General features: G+C 35.8%; 2 protein-coding genes across 2 annotated transcripts; one reads left to right on the forward strand and one right to left on the reverse strand.

The window, feature by feature from the left end:
• Positions 1–62: 62 nt before the first annotated feature.
• Positions 63–14,663, forward strand: LOC132551779 (queuine tRNA-ribosyltransferase catalytic subunit 1-like). Its single transcript, XM_060215923.1, has 9 exons — positions 63–287; positions 2,086–2,154; positions 2,520–2,658; positions 3,366–3,444; positions 7,453–7,568; positions 10,580–10,718; positions 11,511–11,586; positions 13,475–13,669; positions 14,027–14,663. Exons 1-9 carry the CDS (start codon positions 63–65, stop codon positions 14,180–14,182), a joined length of 1,194 nt encoding a protein of 397 aa, XP_060071906.1. The 3' UTR covers positions 14,183–14,663.
• Positions 3,472–7,386, reverse strand: LOC132551786 (probable serine/threonine-protein kinase kinX). The gene is made up of 6 exons (XM_060215929.1): positions 7,381–7,386; positions 6,898–7,092; positions 6,143–6,337; positions 5,576–5,805; positions 4,432–5,007; positions 3,472–4,213 (listed from the first exon to the last, which is right to left on the reverse strand). The coding sequence occupies exons 1-6, from the start codon at positions 7,384–7,386 to the stop codon at positions 3,472–3,474; spliced, it is 1,944 nt and encodes a 647-aa protein (XP_060071912.1).
• Positions 14,664–16,668: the final 2,005 nt, after the last annotated feature.

A 16,668-nucleotide genomic window follows, 5' to 3' on the forward strand; every position in this document is an offset into this window, starting at 1 on the left:
AAGGTGCCAAAACGAATATGTTTCGCCAAATTTCATTGGCTTAAAAGGGAATCCCAAAAAATATGGCTTCCAAAGGAGCACATGCTCTGTCACTTCGGATATTAGCAGAATGTAAAACTACAAAAGCAAGAGCAACCAAGTTAAGGTTACCTCATTTTGAAGTTGACACGCCCGTGTTTATGCCTGTTGGAACTCAGGGTACTCTTAAAGGTCTTGTTCCGGAACAGCTCGAAGAACTAGACTGTAAAATAATGTTGGGAAATACCTATCATCTAGGCAACAGACCGGTACGATATTTGTTAACATGCACATGTTTAGTGGCATTGGGCTTATATTTGGAGATGTTAGGGGATTTTTCTTCACTTTTCTGTAGATTAAAATCTCAGAATCTTATTGTCATATAGTATTCCGTTAAAAATATATTTCACCAACTTCAAAATATTTTACCATAGTGGTTCAAAATCAATAAAATTATATATGGGCCCATACTCTAATTGGAACAGAGATCTTGTCATTAATTTGAACTTGATGTGAACAAATTGTTCCCCAGATATTAAAAGAGTACTGAGAGAAAGGTCGATGATGACACCTCAAAATGCAACACATTGAGAAATCGATGGTTAATTTTGCCATCACATGTTTCAGTGGTGCAGGTGTCCTAGGCTCGGTTATAACTAGAACATGAATGTTAAGCCCCAAAAAAGAAAGAAAAGTTCAAGGGTGAAGAGAACAAAAGTGATCATATTGAGAATGCTGTGGATCATGTTGCATGACCTCAAACCTGGATAATTTAAGTAGTTGTAATATGTAACACTTCCAGAAAGAATAAAATAATCCTGATTAAAAAATATTCACCATAAAATAATATGAGTATGTAATTCTTTAGCAAATTTGTGTTTTTTCTTAATACACAATTTTCAGTGTCAAACACCCTTCAAGATTTGATGAAATAACTAATCAATCCATTGATTCGATCGTGAATGAAAATCAAAATGAATAATATGCCACACCTTCTTACAATTTTTTGGCTACGAAAGTTCAAATATGCACAACTTGATCTGGAAAAATGAGGATTTTAAAATTGTCACTTTTGATGACTCATTTCTGATTTGATTTAACTAGAGAGTTGTAGACTTACAGATGAAAAGTAACTTTCTTGAAATAGGTTTTGTTATAAAAAGAAGTTTACCAAAAAATATAGGTCATTTGAGGAAAAATAACCAAATAATGGAAAGTTAAATCTAACCCTTTAGAAAAGAATACTTTGTTTTAATTATTTCAGATTCTGACATCAATCGTTTCAAACAATAAGTGTATATGCTACACTCACAACATCATTGGTAACATGGTTTCATGTGTACAACACGAAAGTACTTTGTTTTTATTAGTTAAGATTTTGACATCAATCATCTGAAATGATTCCTGATAGAAAAGACAGATTCATTATCCCAATAACTTTTTCATGCATTAATATGTTTGCTATGCTTTGTGTCTCAACACAGTACTACATATTAAACATATAACATTAAAAAGTAACAATAAAACACAGTGCAAAGTAAAAACTATCTTTTTTATTAATTGATGAAAAATGATAGATACAGGATCGCCAAAAATTGGTATGAGTTCATCAATTTCTATGGGTATGAGTGGGTGGGTACAAATTGAAATGATTATAAGTTAGCTAGCTACCATAATCCAGTCCAATTTCTCAGAAACATGAAAGATTTTATAATCTCTACATGAAATTTAGTTTTCCTTAATGACATCATGTCATACTAGTAATTATATAATTTTGTGAAGAGTTATTGCCATTTGTTTATTACACAATTTTTTCCCTTGTGTCCAGATATTTCCTTCCTCAGATTTCTAACAAATTTGAGCTTGTTCTCCCTCTTGAAATTTTGACTTGTTGTTACCATTTCCATGAACATTATCATCCCAAGACCAATATCTAAAAAGGTTGATGTTATTTAAGAATGACTATTTGTTGTTAGTACTGTAGTAAAGTAGTAAAATCAAAATCTTGATGTGGACATGATACTTGAAAAATTTCTATATATTCTTCAATATGTAATAATGTTTTAGGGTCCGGAATTGTTGGAGAAAGCTGGAGGTCTACACAATTTCATGAAGTGGAACAGATGTTTACTGACGGTAACTGATTGTAAATTAAGTTTATGTTTGAAGTTCATCAATAGTTTATGTTTACATAGAAAAATGCATTGTTTTCTAATTCTTAATGCAATATATTTTAGAATTCACAGTGTGATTCAAAAATTCTTATATCAAACTGCTATTTCAATTAACTCATGCATGCCTCACGAAGAGTCCACCCATGTCACTAGCACTTCACATGAAATGCCAAGAGTTTCTACTGTAGGTCCTGCAAGAAGACAGGCTCTTACTTTGTGTGAAAATTGATCCACTTACTTACTATTGAATAACCTACCGGGTAAGTGGGTATTCGAATATATTATAAATTCATGTGATACATTTAAATTTTAAATGGTTGTTGTCAGGACAGTGGAGGGTTCCAGATGGTGTCGCTGCTGAAGTTAGCTGAGATAACAGAAGAGGGAGTGAAGTTTCAGTCTCCACATGATGACTCGGAGATGATGCTCACCCCTGAAATGTCTATAAGAATACAAAACGCTATTGGTAAGTTTTGTCAATATATTACGAACTTCCCAAGGTTAATGAGTACAAGTATTTGTTATTAGAAATTGATAGTTGTACATGCACCAGGTATTGGTATAATTGGTACCAAAACTTATATTTTTGAAAAGGTAAATTATCAGACAAGTATATTCATATTTATGTTATAGTAACATATAAAGTTATATAAGGATATGTATTTATGGAGTCAACATTCATATTTAACCATTTCCTAAAAGTAGGGATTTAGAGTTTTAATAGAGTAATGGTAAAGTAGTACCAGTAGTTCTGCTGAAACTAGAATAAATGTGGATGGAATTATATTGCCAAATAAGATCAGGTAAGAGGTAAGGTGTTCAGGAGTGAAATTTTTAATGATTGTCTTATTTGGCAATGTGAAGAATATTCCTTGGGGTGGTATATTAAACTTAGTAAACACAATTTAGTGAATACACACTTCTCTTCATAAAAAATACTTTGAAATCAGAATGGGAATATTGTGACTGCAGCTTTGACATGGGTTCAAAAAATAGATGATCAATGCTGGTATTTTAAGGAATTACCTTACTTTTTAGTATTTTGAATAACTTGAAATAGTGATGAAAAAAGAGATTGAATACACAGATAAAAATATTAATGAAAATGAATTCAATTTTAAAACCAGTGAATAAGATGAAGTAAGACCTTAAGTTAATGTTTGTGGTTTATAGGTGCTGATATAATTATGCAATTGGATGATGTTGTCCACAGTTGTGTGACTGGGCCCAGGGTGGAGGAGGCAATGTACAGGTATCCATAGTAACCATATCAACATCTCTAAGTTTGGTTACATTTGATGAGCTGTTGACCTGGTGACTGTATAAGAATGAGTTTCTGTGGTTTGACCTGTTGACCTTGTGACTGTGTAAGAATGAGTTTCTGTGGTTTGACCTTGTGACTGTGTAAGAATGAGTTTCTGTGGTTTGACCTGTTGACTTTGTGACTGTAAGAATGAGTTTCTGTGGTTTGACTTGTTGACCTAGTGACTGTGTAAGAATGGGTTTCTGTGGTTTGATCTTGTGACTTTGTGACTGTATAAGAATGGGTTTCTGTGGTTTGACCTTGTGACTTTGTGACTGTGTAAGAATGAGTTTCTGTGGTTTGACTTGTTGACCTTGTGACTGTGTTTAGAATGGGTTTCTGTGGTTTGACCTGTTGACCTTGTAATTGTGTAAGAATGGGTTCCTGTGGTTTGACCTGTTGACCTTGTGACTTTGTAAGAATGGGTTTCTGTGATTTGACCTGTTGACCTTGTAATTGTGTAAGAATGGGTTCCTGTGGTTTGACCTGTTGACCTTGTGACTGTGTAAGAATGGGTTTCTGTGATTTGACCTGTTGACCTTGTAATTGTGTAAGAATGGGTTTCTGTAGTTTGACCTGTTGACCTTGTGACTGTGTAAGAATGAGTATCTGTGGTTTGACTTGTTGACCTTGTGACTGTGTAAGAATGGGTTTCTGTAGTTTGACCTTGTGACTTTGTGAGAATGAGTTTCTGTGGTTTGACCTGTTGACCTTGTGACTGTGTAAGAATGAGTTTCTGTGGTTTAACCTGTTGACCTTGTGACTGTGTAAGAATGAGTTTCTGTGGTTTGACTTGTTGACCTTGTGACTGTATAAGAGTGGGTTTCTGTGGTTTGACCTTGTGACTTTGTGAGAATGAGTTTCTGTGATTTGACCTGTTGACCTTGTGACTGTGTAAGAATGAGTTTCTGTGGTTTGACCTGTTGACCTTGTGACTATGTAAGAATGAGTTTCTGTGGTTTGACCTTGTGACCTTGTAACTGTGTAAGAATGGGTTTCTGTGGTTTGACCTGTTGACCTTGTGACTGTGTAAGAATGAGTTTCTGTGGTTTGACCTGTTGACTTTGGGACTGTGTAAGAATGAGTTTCTGTGGTTTGACCTGTTGACCTTGTGAATGTGTAAGAATGGGTTTCTGTGGTTTGACCTGTTGACCTTGTAATTGTGTAAGAATGGGTTCCTGTGGTTTGACCTGTTGACCTTGTGACTTTGTAAGAATGGGTTTCTGTGGTTTGACCTGTTGACCTTGTAATTGTGTAAGAATGGGTTCCTGTGGTTTGACCTGTTGACCTTGTGACTGTGTAAGAATGGGTTTCTGTGATTTGACCTGTTGACCTTGTGACTGTGTAAGAATGGGTTTCTGTAGTTTGACCTGTTGACCTTGTGACTGTGTAAGAATGAGTATCTGTGGTTTGACTTGTTGACCTTGTGACTGTGTAAGAATGGGTTTCTGTAGTTTGACCTTGTGACTTTGTGAGAATGAGTTTCTGTGGTTTGACCTGTTGACCTTGTGACTGTGTAAGAATGAGTTTCTGTGGTTTAACCTGTTGACCTTGTGACTGTGTAAGAATGAGTTTCTGTGGTTTGACTTGTTGACCTTGTGACTGTATAAGAGTGGGTTTCTGTGGTTTGACCTTGTGACTTTGTGAGAATGAGTTTCTGTGGTTTGACCTGTTGACCTTGTGACTGTGTAAGAATGAGTTTCTGTGGTTTGACCTGTTGACCTTGTGACTATGTAAGAATGAGTTTCTGTGGTTTGACCTTGTGACCTTGTAACTGTGTAAGAATGGGTTTCTGTGGTTTGACCTGTTGACCTTGTGACTGTGTAAGAATGAGTTTCTGTGGTTTGACCTGTTGACTTTGGGACTGTGTAAGAATGAGTTTCTGTGGTTTGACCTGTTGACTTTGGGACTGTGTAAGAATGAGTTTCTGTGGTTTGACCTGTTGACCTTGTGAATGTGTAAGAATGGGTTTCTGTGGTTTGACCTGTTGACCTTGTGACTGTAAGAATGGGTTTCTGTGGTTTGACCTGTTGACCTTGTAACTGTGTAAGAATGGGTTTCTGTGGTTTGACCTGTTGACCTTGTGACTGTAAGAATGTGTTTCTGTGGTTTGACCTGTTGACCTTGTAACTGTGTAAGAATGGGTTTCTGTGGTTTGACCTGTTGACCTTGTAACTGTGTAAGAATGGATTTCTGTGGTTTGACCTTTTGACCTTGTGACTGTGTAAGAATGAGTTTCTGTGGTTTGACCTGTTGACTTTGTGACTTTTTAAGAATGAGTTTCTGTGGTTTGACCTGTTGACCTTGTGACTGTGTAAGAATGAGTTTCTGTGGTTTGACCTGTTGACCTTGTGACTGTGTAAGAATGAGTTTCTGTGGTTTGACCTGTTGACCTTGTGACTGTGTAAGAATGAGTTTCTGTGGTTTAACCTGTTGACCTTGTGACTGTGTAAGAATGAGTTTCTGTGGTTTGACTTGTTGACCTTGTGACTGTATAAGAGTGGGTTTCTGTGGTTTGACCTTGTGACTTTGTGAGAATGAGTTTCTGTGGTTTGACCTGTTGACCTTGTGACTGTGTAAGAATGAGTTTCTGTGGTTTGACCTGTTGACCTTGTGACTATGTAAGAATGAGTTTCTGTGGTTTGACCTTGTGACCTTGTAACTGTGTAAGAATGGGTTTCTGTGGTTTGACCTGTTGACCTTGTAACTGTGTAAGAATGGGTTTCTGTGGTTTGACCTTTTGACCTTGTGACTGTGTAAGAATGAGTTTCTGTGGTTTGACCTGTTGACTTTGTGACTTTTTAAGAATGAGTTTCTGTGGTTTGACCTGTTGACCTTGTGACTGTGTAAGAATGAGTTTCTGTGGTTTGACCTGTTGACCTTGTGACTTTGTAAGAATGAGTTTCTGTGGTTTGACCTGTTGACCTTGTGACTGTGTAAGAATGAGTTTCTGTGGTGTAACCTGTTGACCTTGTGACTGTGTAAGAATGAGTTTCTGTGGTTTGACTTGTTGACCTTGTGACTGTATAAGAGTGGGTTTCTGTGGTTTGACCTTGTGACTTTGTGAGAATGAGTTTCTGTGGTTTGACCTGTTGACCTTGTGACTGTGTAAGAATGAGTTTCTGTGGTTTGACCTGTTGACCTTGTGACTATGTAAGAATGAGTTTCTGTGGTTTGACCTTGTGACCTTGTAGCTGTGTAAGAATGGGTTTCTGTGGTTTGACCTGTTGACCTTGTGACTGTGTAAGAATGAGTTTCTGTGGTTTGACCTGTTGACTTTGGGACTGTGTAAGAATGAGTTTCTGTGGTTTGACCTGTTGACCTTGTGAATGTGTAAGAATGTGTTTCTGTGGTTTGACCTGTTGACCTTGTGACTGTAAGAATGGGTTTCTGTGGTTTGACCTGTTGACCTTGTAACTGTGTAAGAATGGGTTTCTGTGGTTTGACCTGTTGACCTTGTAACTGTGTAAGAATGGGTTTCTGTGGTTTGACCTTTTGACCTTGTGACTGTGTAAGAATGAGTTTCTGTGGTTTGACCTGTTGACTTTGTGACTTTTTAAGAATGAGTTTCTGTGGTTTGACCTGTTGACCTTGTGACTGTGTAAGAATGAGTTTCTGTGGTTTGACCTGTTGACCTTGTGACTGTGTAAGAATGAGTTTCTGTGGTTTGACCTGTTGACCTTGTGACTGTGTAAGAATGAGTTTCTGTGGTTTGACCTGTTGACCTTGTGACTGTGTTTAGAATGAGTTTCTGTGGTTTGACCTGTTGACCTTGTGACTGTGTTTAGAATGAGTTTCTGTGGTTTAGATATCTCTTGTTCATGATTTCTTACACTGACAAGATTTCAAAGAGTCATCTCTTCTTTAAAGAGACGTTTTTGTTGCTATCATTTTGAAAGTGTACAAATCAAAGCTAAACATATATCCTGATCATTTTCTGCTAATGTTTTATATCAGAACCATAAGATGGCTGGATAGATGTCTGAAGGCCCATCAGAGACCACACGACCAGAACATCTTTCCTATTGTGCAGGGAGGACTGTACCCAGAGCTGCGCAGGAAATGTGTTCAAGGTAATACTTCTGTAATATGGCTGTATAGTTATAGATAAATCCAGGGAATCACTTTAGGGAAATGGAAAATTGTTCATTCAAAATTTTAAGTTTCTGCTGGATGATGGTGAAATCCTTGAGTAATTTTGATTTCCCAGAAATCTTTTGGATGAGCAAAAGTTAGACAATCATTTTTGGTAATGGAGAAATCCAGGGAACCTCTTGGATGATCAAGAAATGTTGGATTCTCCTGAGTGATGAAGAAATAAAGAATACTGAATCTCCTGGGTGAAAGAGAAATCAAGAATACTGATCTCCTGGGTGATAGAGAAATCAAGAATACTGATCTCCTGGGTGATAGAGAAATCAAGAATACTGATCTCCTGGGTGATAGAGAAATCAAGAATACTGATCTCCTGGGTGATAGAGAAATCAAGAATACTGATCTCCTTGGTGATAGAGAAATCAAGAATACTGATCTCCTGGGTGATAGAGAAATCAAGAATACTGATCTCCTGGGTGATAGAGAAATCAAGAATACTGAATCTCCTTAGTGATAGAGAAATCAAGAATACTGAATCTCCTGGGTGATAGAGAAATCAAGAATACTGAATCTCCTGGGTGATAGAGAAATCAAGAATACTGATCTCCTGGGTGATAGAGAAATCCAGAATACTGATTACCTGGGTGATATAGAAATCATGAATACTGAATCTCCCTGGTGGAAACCGAAATTCTATAGCCTTTCAAATTAAAGTGTTTAAAATATTCAGTGAGTCTCCTTGTTCAGATATGAAAGGATGCAAGAAATATCTTTTGTGGATGTTATGAGATTATCCTGATTTACACTGTTAAATGTTGTGTAATTAAGTATTAGTAGTAGTCCCCCTGACAATTCTGTACAGTGTACAATGTATAGATAGCAGTGTCACCTGTTTCCGTCCTTGATAGCAATGTCAGTTTTAAAGGATTTTCATCAGTATATGATCTACATGTACATTCTATTATATATACTAAAAGGATAAAGAAACGCAGGGTGAACTTTAAACCAGAAATTAAGTATGATATCGGGCTTCATTTAAAACGAAATTTTGTATACTTACAGATACATTAAAGCTTAAAAAATTCCAAAGTCTGTATTTTGCATCTGACAATTGGTTTAGAGGTACTAACGATTAAATTGAATGGACTCATAGGATTTTGAAATTGAACTGAGTCATCAATATCTTGTGTGTCCGCCATTTGCTGTGGTCACGGCCCTTATTCTTCTGGTCATAGAGTTCACGAGAGCGTTAAACCGTCTTATGGGGATGTTGTCCCACTCTTCAATCAGAGCTCTGGTCAACTGCTCTCGAGTAGCAGGGGGTGGCTGGCGCTTTCGAACCTGTCTTTCCAACTGGTCCCAAAGATGCTCAATCGGGGACAAATCAGGGCTATATGGCGGCCAATCTAGTGGTTGAATGTTGTTGTTGGCCAGAAAGACTTGGTAAATCCTTGCTACATGGGGCCTAGCATTATCCTGCTGGAGGGTTAGATTATGCTGCTGTAAGAAAGGGATAACATGGGGTCACAGGATCTCATCTCTATACTTAGCTGCTGTTAAATTGACATCAATAACAACCATTTGTGATTTTAACCTGTGTGAGATTCCTCCCCACACCATTACTGAACCGCCCCCAAACCTATCCCTCTCTACAACGCAAGTGTCTGTAAAATGTTCACCACGACGTCGGTAGACACGTTGACAGCTGTCGGATCGATAAAGACAGAATCGAGACTCGTCCATGAAGGAAACTTGTCTCCACTGCCTCAGTGGAAACCGTCGTGGAGCATGTGCAGTGACCCAGGCCATACGACGCTGACGTGGAGCAGGGTTAAGGTATGGACATACGTAGGGGGGACGTGCTCTTACACCAACTTCTCGTAATTGATTCCTTACAGTTTTTGAACTTATAGGACGCCCATGACTTCCACAAACATTAAGTGCACTCTCAACGGCAGTAAGGCGCCGATTACGCACATGAGAGACGACGATATAGCGATCCTGACGTCGTGACGTTACGCACGGACGTCCTGACCTAGGTCGATCGGCCAATCGCCCAGTTTCCCGAAGACGTCTTACAAGACGTTCTATGGTGGAAACATTAACACCAAAGTGCCTAGCAACCTGATTTTGCAGCTGTCCTTGCATCAGCATCTGAATGGCCTGACCCCTCTGAACTTCTGTGAGTCGTGCCATTCTTAAACGAATCAAATTCTCAATTAACTTTAGGGAAGCAGTTGGTCTGTATAAAGACTAATGAAGAGTGACTTGACCAACGCTGCATGAGACCAGAACAACACGGTGCACGAGATTCTTGTTTTTTCCTTCCTCCATTTACCAGAGCTGCGCACTGTACCAAGACTAAATTTTCGATACATGACAAGATGTAATATGACCTAATTACTCAATCCACAAAATTTCACTTTATTTGGAAAACGCGTTTTCAAAATATTGGAATAAATATTACCCTGCGTTTCTTTATCCTTTCAGTATAGTATTACAAATGATAGCTATAGAATACAGAAAATGAATCGCAAGGCTAATATGAAATAAAGCATGTGTTGAAGGAAGATGGTATCTGCTACATGATACTACAAATGAAGAATGACAGTATATACTTTTATACTCACTATAATGTTTTGGGACAAATGACAGTTGTGCATAAAATTCAGCATTATAACCTAGATTTTCAGCGATGATCTACAGAGCTTGCAAACACAAGTTAATACTTCCTGTGTCTAGCGGATGCCATTTACTGTCTGCCCTTCCAACTATAATTCTTTTAAATCATTTGATGGAATATCATCAGATCGGACTGGAATCTTTGTAAGGTAGTTTACAGGATTACAGAAAGTATACAGTGACCAAGAGATCTTATTGTAGAGGGAGGTCCAAATTTGGGGTTATTTAACTACATAGGGTGATTTGAATCTATTTCAGAGATAATTTCACACCTACACTAAATTATCCGGAAGATTTTTTGTTGCAGAGTTGTTGAAGCGTGAGGTTCCTGGTTATGCTATTGGGGGATTGAGTGGGGGAGAGAGTAAAGACGACTTTTGGCGGATGGTAACATTGTCCACAGAATATTTACCGAAAGACAAACCTAGATACTTGATGGGGGTAGGGTAAGTAATGGACAGATTTTAGTACAGAATGTTACTGCTTAGAAGTTTAAATACAGAAATAAAACAGTTCTATATCATAAACTTTAGTATCAACATTTGATCTGGATTTGGTAGTTTTTGTGTTGTTAACATGTTTGGGGTAACATTTTTTTTTTAAAGAATCCAAGAATTTTTATTCACTCAGGAACATTTTCATGTGCAATGAGAAGTCAACAATTCAATTTAGTCATACATTTATACAGCAATATGAGAGACAGTATAACACATGTCACAATAGACTAGCGATCATTAAAATAGGTCCTGATGACAGCTAGACTAGAAAACAAAAACATGTAAACTAGCCATCATCAGAATAGAAGATGGAGCTCTACGTGGGTGTTGTATGGTAAACATATACTACTGCCCAGCAGTAACAGAATTTGGTTCAGGCTCTCATATTTGATAACCTTTCTCTATATATTTTGTGGTGTGTTTGATCAACAAAATTCTAAACTTATGAAACTTTTCCCAGAAGTAATTATTTAATAGTGACATACTCTTTTAATAAGTCAAGGGTTTTTTTCTAAAATATATAGATAAAACAGCATTCCAAATGTCTCCAAAATGGTTATATTTGGAATAATGAGCAATTTGTCATTAAAAAATCTGATTTGACACATTTTGAAAAATTTAAGCACTGCATGAGAATGTTACTTCTTTACTTTAGATATATTGATTTTGATATCTTGATTTTTATGTATTCTAAAAATAATCCTTGATATCTACAACTGTACTCCTGAATTATTTCTACAGGTTTGCTGTTGACCTTGTGGTGTGTGTAGCCCTTGGTTGTGACATGTTTGACTGTGTATTCCCTACCAGGACAGCTGTAAGTTTCTTTTGGCACAACTGTTGGAAAGTCTTTGTTTCTTCTTTATTTAGTCCACCATCATCAGATGATGTGCTGTTCAAATTGCCCTTTGTCAAAGGTCTGATTCTGTTGCCAGGTGTCTGTCATCTGCCTTCCCTCAGCCTTCTGTCCTTAACCAGTTCTTTGTTTTTACTATTTCTTGAGAAGCATTGGATAGATCATTTTCATAATTTTCACATATGTACCTAGTTGTGCATTGTCCCAATTTTGGACTGATTCGAAAAACAAAATTGCTTACAGGCAACCATCTTTGATTTTGACAGGAACAGCTTGTTATTTCTATTTCTGGAGAACAACTGGAAGAATAATTCTCAAATTTTGTATGTTTGTTCCTTAGTTTTGCATTGTCCCATTTTAGGACTGATCCAAAGGGAAAAAAAGGACTTCAGACAGTCATCTTAGATTTCGACTACAAATGTTTTATTGCTGTTTATCTGAGCTTTTGATGGATTTTTTCTCAAATTGATACCAGTACCCCCTTGGTCCTATGTTGTGCTTTTTAAATTTTGGGACTGATCAGTAGAAGGAAAAATGGCTGCTAGGCAGCCACAATGGAATTTTTACATTGAAAGGTTGTCAGTGCTTTTTCATTCTCTAATTTCATGTGATTATTGCCCTTGGCCCAATATGTGCATTGTTTTTTTTTTTAACTGGTTGTAAATGGGCCAAAATGTTCAATAGGCAGCCATCTTGGATATTTACATTGACTCAGAAGAAATAATGGATGGATATATTCTAAATTTTTTATGAACATTCCCCTTTGTCCTTAGTCATGCCCTTTTGATAAAGGGACTGATCTGTAACAAAATGGCAGTGTCTTGGATTTTGACAATGAATGTTTGTTATCACTCATTCTTGAGAATTACTGGGTGGAATTTTCTCAAAATTTATACATACAAGTAGGTTTTGTTTGGTCCATAGTAGTATACTGTTGATTTTGTGACTTTTTGCAGAATTATGGCTTTTGAACATAAAAGTTCAAGAAAGTATCAGTTTCTGCTCATATTCTTGGAGCTAAATGGAAGTATTGAACTAAAATGTGGTATGAAGTTGTATTATGATGCTTTTGAAGCTTCTATATGGTTCCAACCGACCTATTTTTATAGAGCTATGGCCATAGAATTTAGAAAACTTTATTGCAGAATTAGTTTCCACTCATTTTCTTGATGACAATGTTGAACTTGAATTTGACTTGTAAATATATCCTGAGAACATCTCAGTCAAGTTATATTTTGTTTCAATTAATGTATTTTTCCAGAGTTATGGCTCTTGAATTAAAAAAAAAAAATCAAGAAACTTAAATTTGTTTTCTGATGCAGTACAGGGTGAACAGAAATTTCATATGTACATGTAGGTTTATTTCTTTCATCAAGTCAGCTGATGATAATTTTCAGCCTCAGCCAAATAATATATGAAAAGTTATGTCTAGAAAGCCATTGTCACTAAAAAACCTCATACTTCTGCCTGTTTGAGAGAGTTAAATTTGGCTAGAAATCAGTTCTTTCCCTGTCTGAAAAGAAGCTGCAAGCGATTTCCAGGTTTTAGCAACCTTTTCTCTTTCTGTAATTTTAAGAAGTTACAGAATATGTAAATTTTCATCATCTTGTCCTTCAGTATGACAGATGAGTGTTTAGTAAATGAAATTTACAACCTGTACTATTTATACAGTGTATGTCTTGTGGTTATTCTTGGTTGTTTAAGAAAAAGAAATGTTGTTTCTCAGTAACTGAGGTTTCAAATGATCATGTGGTATTGAATTGACTTAGATGTTCTTAATTTCGAATTTTTTTTTACTTCCATCAGATAAGTTTTATCAAAACTCCAACACACTTTTTTCTTGTTTCAGAGATTTGGAAATGCTTTAGTGCCAACTGGTAATCTGTCACTGAAGAATAAGATATATGCTAAGGATTTCAGTCCTATTGATGACCAGTGTCGATGTTCCACTTGTAGACAGTACACTCGTGCTTACCTACACACCATTGTAACTAATGAAACTGTGTCCTGCCAACTACTTACTGTACACAATGTAGCTTACCAGGTAAAAGTACACTTTGTTACAGTAATCATGAGAAAACAAATATAACATAGGAAGCATTATCATTGTGTCCTCTGTCATTACCAATGGATCAATTTTTTCTGAATTATGTTTTTCTAACGGTCATTAGCATTATCAAATGTTTGCATTAAATTAGTGTAAATAGCTACTGTCGTGAAATAAAACTTGAAATTTTATCAGTTAATAATGAAAATGAAAAAATAAAACGTTCTATATGTAAAAGTTTTTTCTTTGTTTAATCACTAAGCTTGTTTATATACATATATGTATTTGAGATCTGTATTTATACTGATGTACTGAAAGGTGTGTATTGATGTGTTTTCCTCTATCATATTTCAGCTATCCTTGATGACTAATATACAAGACAGTATCATAGAAGACAGATTCCCACAGTTCATACAGGACTTCTTTGATAAACAGTATCCGGACACTGACTACCCACAGTGGGCTGTGGATGCACTATCATCTGTTAATGTCCATTTAAAGAAAAGCTGATGCTAGAGAATGCAAATATATGCATTTCTATGCAGTGGAATTCTGTGTTGACTCTCAGTCCCTTTCTGTAGCAGTACTTTCTATACAAACAACCATTGTATAGAAGAGATAACACTGTGTAATCAGGAATTACTGTGATAGACAGGCTGTCAGATTAAACAGGTACACTGTATATGTATAGATAAATTCTTGTAATTACTACAGAAGAAGCTAGTTTGAGAAATTAGTTTAACTGATTCTTGCTAGCAGACGTTTCTGAGTGAGCAGATTTTCATGTCAGAGTTGTAATCACTCTTCCTGGTAACAATATTACCTCTGAAAACTGTTCACTTTGCTGGGATTTGTACATGGTGTTAACAGAGACCTGATATTATAATCTGAGGATGATATTCTTGTAGAATATCATATTATGAATGATGCCTATCCCATGATTCTCATCAATACATTGTTTGACAATGTAATAAAGAGGGGAGTGCAATAAAAAAACGAATACTTCTACTTTTTGTTTTTTGTTTTGTTTTTCCTGCATCTGTTTTACATATAACTGGAAATTAAAACTTCAATTCCAGGTACTTGAAAGTTTTGAAAAGTTTATGATCAGAAGGGGTATTTTTCAATGATGCTGAAAAATTGGTAAAAACATATTTCTCACTACATGATATGTCTGAGCATAGAAAATTTCATTTATCACTTGTAAGAGTAAAGTTTATTTCACCAGTCATTCCTCTTAAATATCATTAAATACCTGTTCCAGTCCTGACACCGGTATCAGAAAGCTGTGAATGTTCAGCTGTTAAAGTCCAGATTCTAAATAGGAATTAAAATTATATGATGTAAATGTTGATGTGAATTTCCAAAACTGAAGATTTACTTCCCTTGAAACAAAGCAGTACCTAAAATAACTAAAACACAATTTGGAATCATCAACTGAGGTTATTCCTGACCAGTAAAACATCTATCCACCAGAGGACTTCAGGTTTTGTGAAGAGGTACTAACCGTAGAATCAAATTGACAATTTGCTCGAAAGTAATAGGCATGAAACCAAACCATGAATGGAAGTGATTTGTTTTAAAGTCCTTGGGGAGTAGATCTTTTACTGGAACAGTCCACAGTGAAAAAGAAAGATGATAATTCTGATTTTTTATTGAAGTTTTCATTCTTTTAACATGCATAAAACATTTGTATGGTGTACGTCAGGACAGAGAATTAGATCTAAATTTATTGCAGGTTTCTCATTTAATATGAAATATGAATGGTTTGAAACTGAGACATCATTTTTAGGGTGAAAACTTCCATAGTGCTTCATAATCACACAAAATTCCTCTATCTGAATTCTATTTAGTTCATTTCATTTTCATGGTTTTTCTTAAGGTACTAAACAGCAAACAGTTCTACACAGGTAATTCCTCATGTTATACAAAACATGATGTACCAATTAATAACCATTATCATACACTGAACATACAATATCATTAATAACCATTAAACTATCATACACTGAACATACAATATATCGATTAATAACCATTAAAATATCATACACTGAACATACAATGTATCAATTAATAACCATTAAAATATCATACATTAAACATACAATGTACCAATTAATAACCATTTTGCCAATACAGCAAAAATAAAACATTGGCTTCAATGTGATATTGAAGTTGAAACACATGTTATATGGTTTTTAGGACAAATTTAAGAACGAGAAGGTTTTGTGAAGGTTGCAAATGTTTCGAAGGAGCAATCTATATTAGTTATGATAATACCACTTTTGTGTGTAACATTCCATAGACTATTTATTTTAATATATGTTGTTCATAGTATACACAATGTATTATATACTGTGTGAGGTATATTGTAACAAACATTTCACAAGGTAAATTCACTAATTTGCGTATATTGTTAAAGACAGAGTATAATTATTTAGGTATGTAAAGTGTTGTGGATGGGAAGGTTGTAATTTGTTCAGTCACATAATGCAGATTATAAAAGCAACACACATTTTGTACGTTTTAACTTGTTGATATTATACCATTTATTTCAGTGGTTTTGTGTATATGTAAACTGAAGTATGTTATATATATATTTATGCAGTTAACTGTACATTTACTATAGCCTAAATTTATATCAACAAAAAATACAGTCATTCGTTTGAGGACTTTTACCTATATGATAGCAAGGTCTTTTTCTCTAGGTAGACAAATATGATGTCAAAAGGAATGGTTTCATGATTTCTCCAATCTATTTCTCCAATGACCTGATTTTTCTTTGGGTCTTTCTGGGGTAAGAAATAATCCGTCCACGCGATGCCATTTTTGTTAGTTTGCGTATACGGGACTCTGTACTACTTGCGTTTGAGCTGTCATCCCGAAGTTCACCTGATGGGCTGTTAGCATTAAACTCGTGGTAAATAGTGTAATATCTGAAGGGGTCTGCATTGTCATTCGGGTCAATCTCCTCCACTGACGACATATCCCAC

The sequence above is a fragment of the Ylistrum balloti genome, unplaced genomic scaffold (genome assembly GCF_031769215.1).
Source record: "Ylistrum balloti isolate Yb309-2 unplaced genomic scaffold, AGI_CSIRO_Ybal_v1 Utg370214, whole genome shotgun sequence".
Lineage (NCBI taxonomy): Eukaryota > Metazoa > Mollusca > Bivalvia > Pectinida > Pectinidae > Ylistrum > Ylistrum balloti.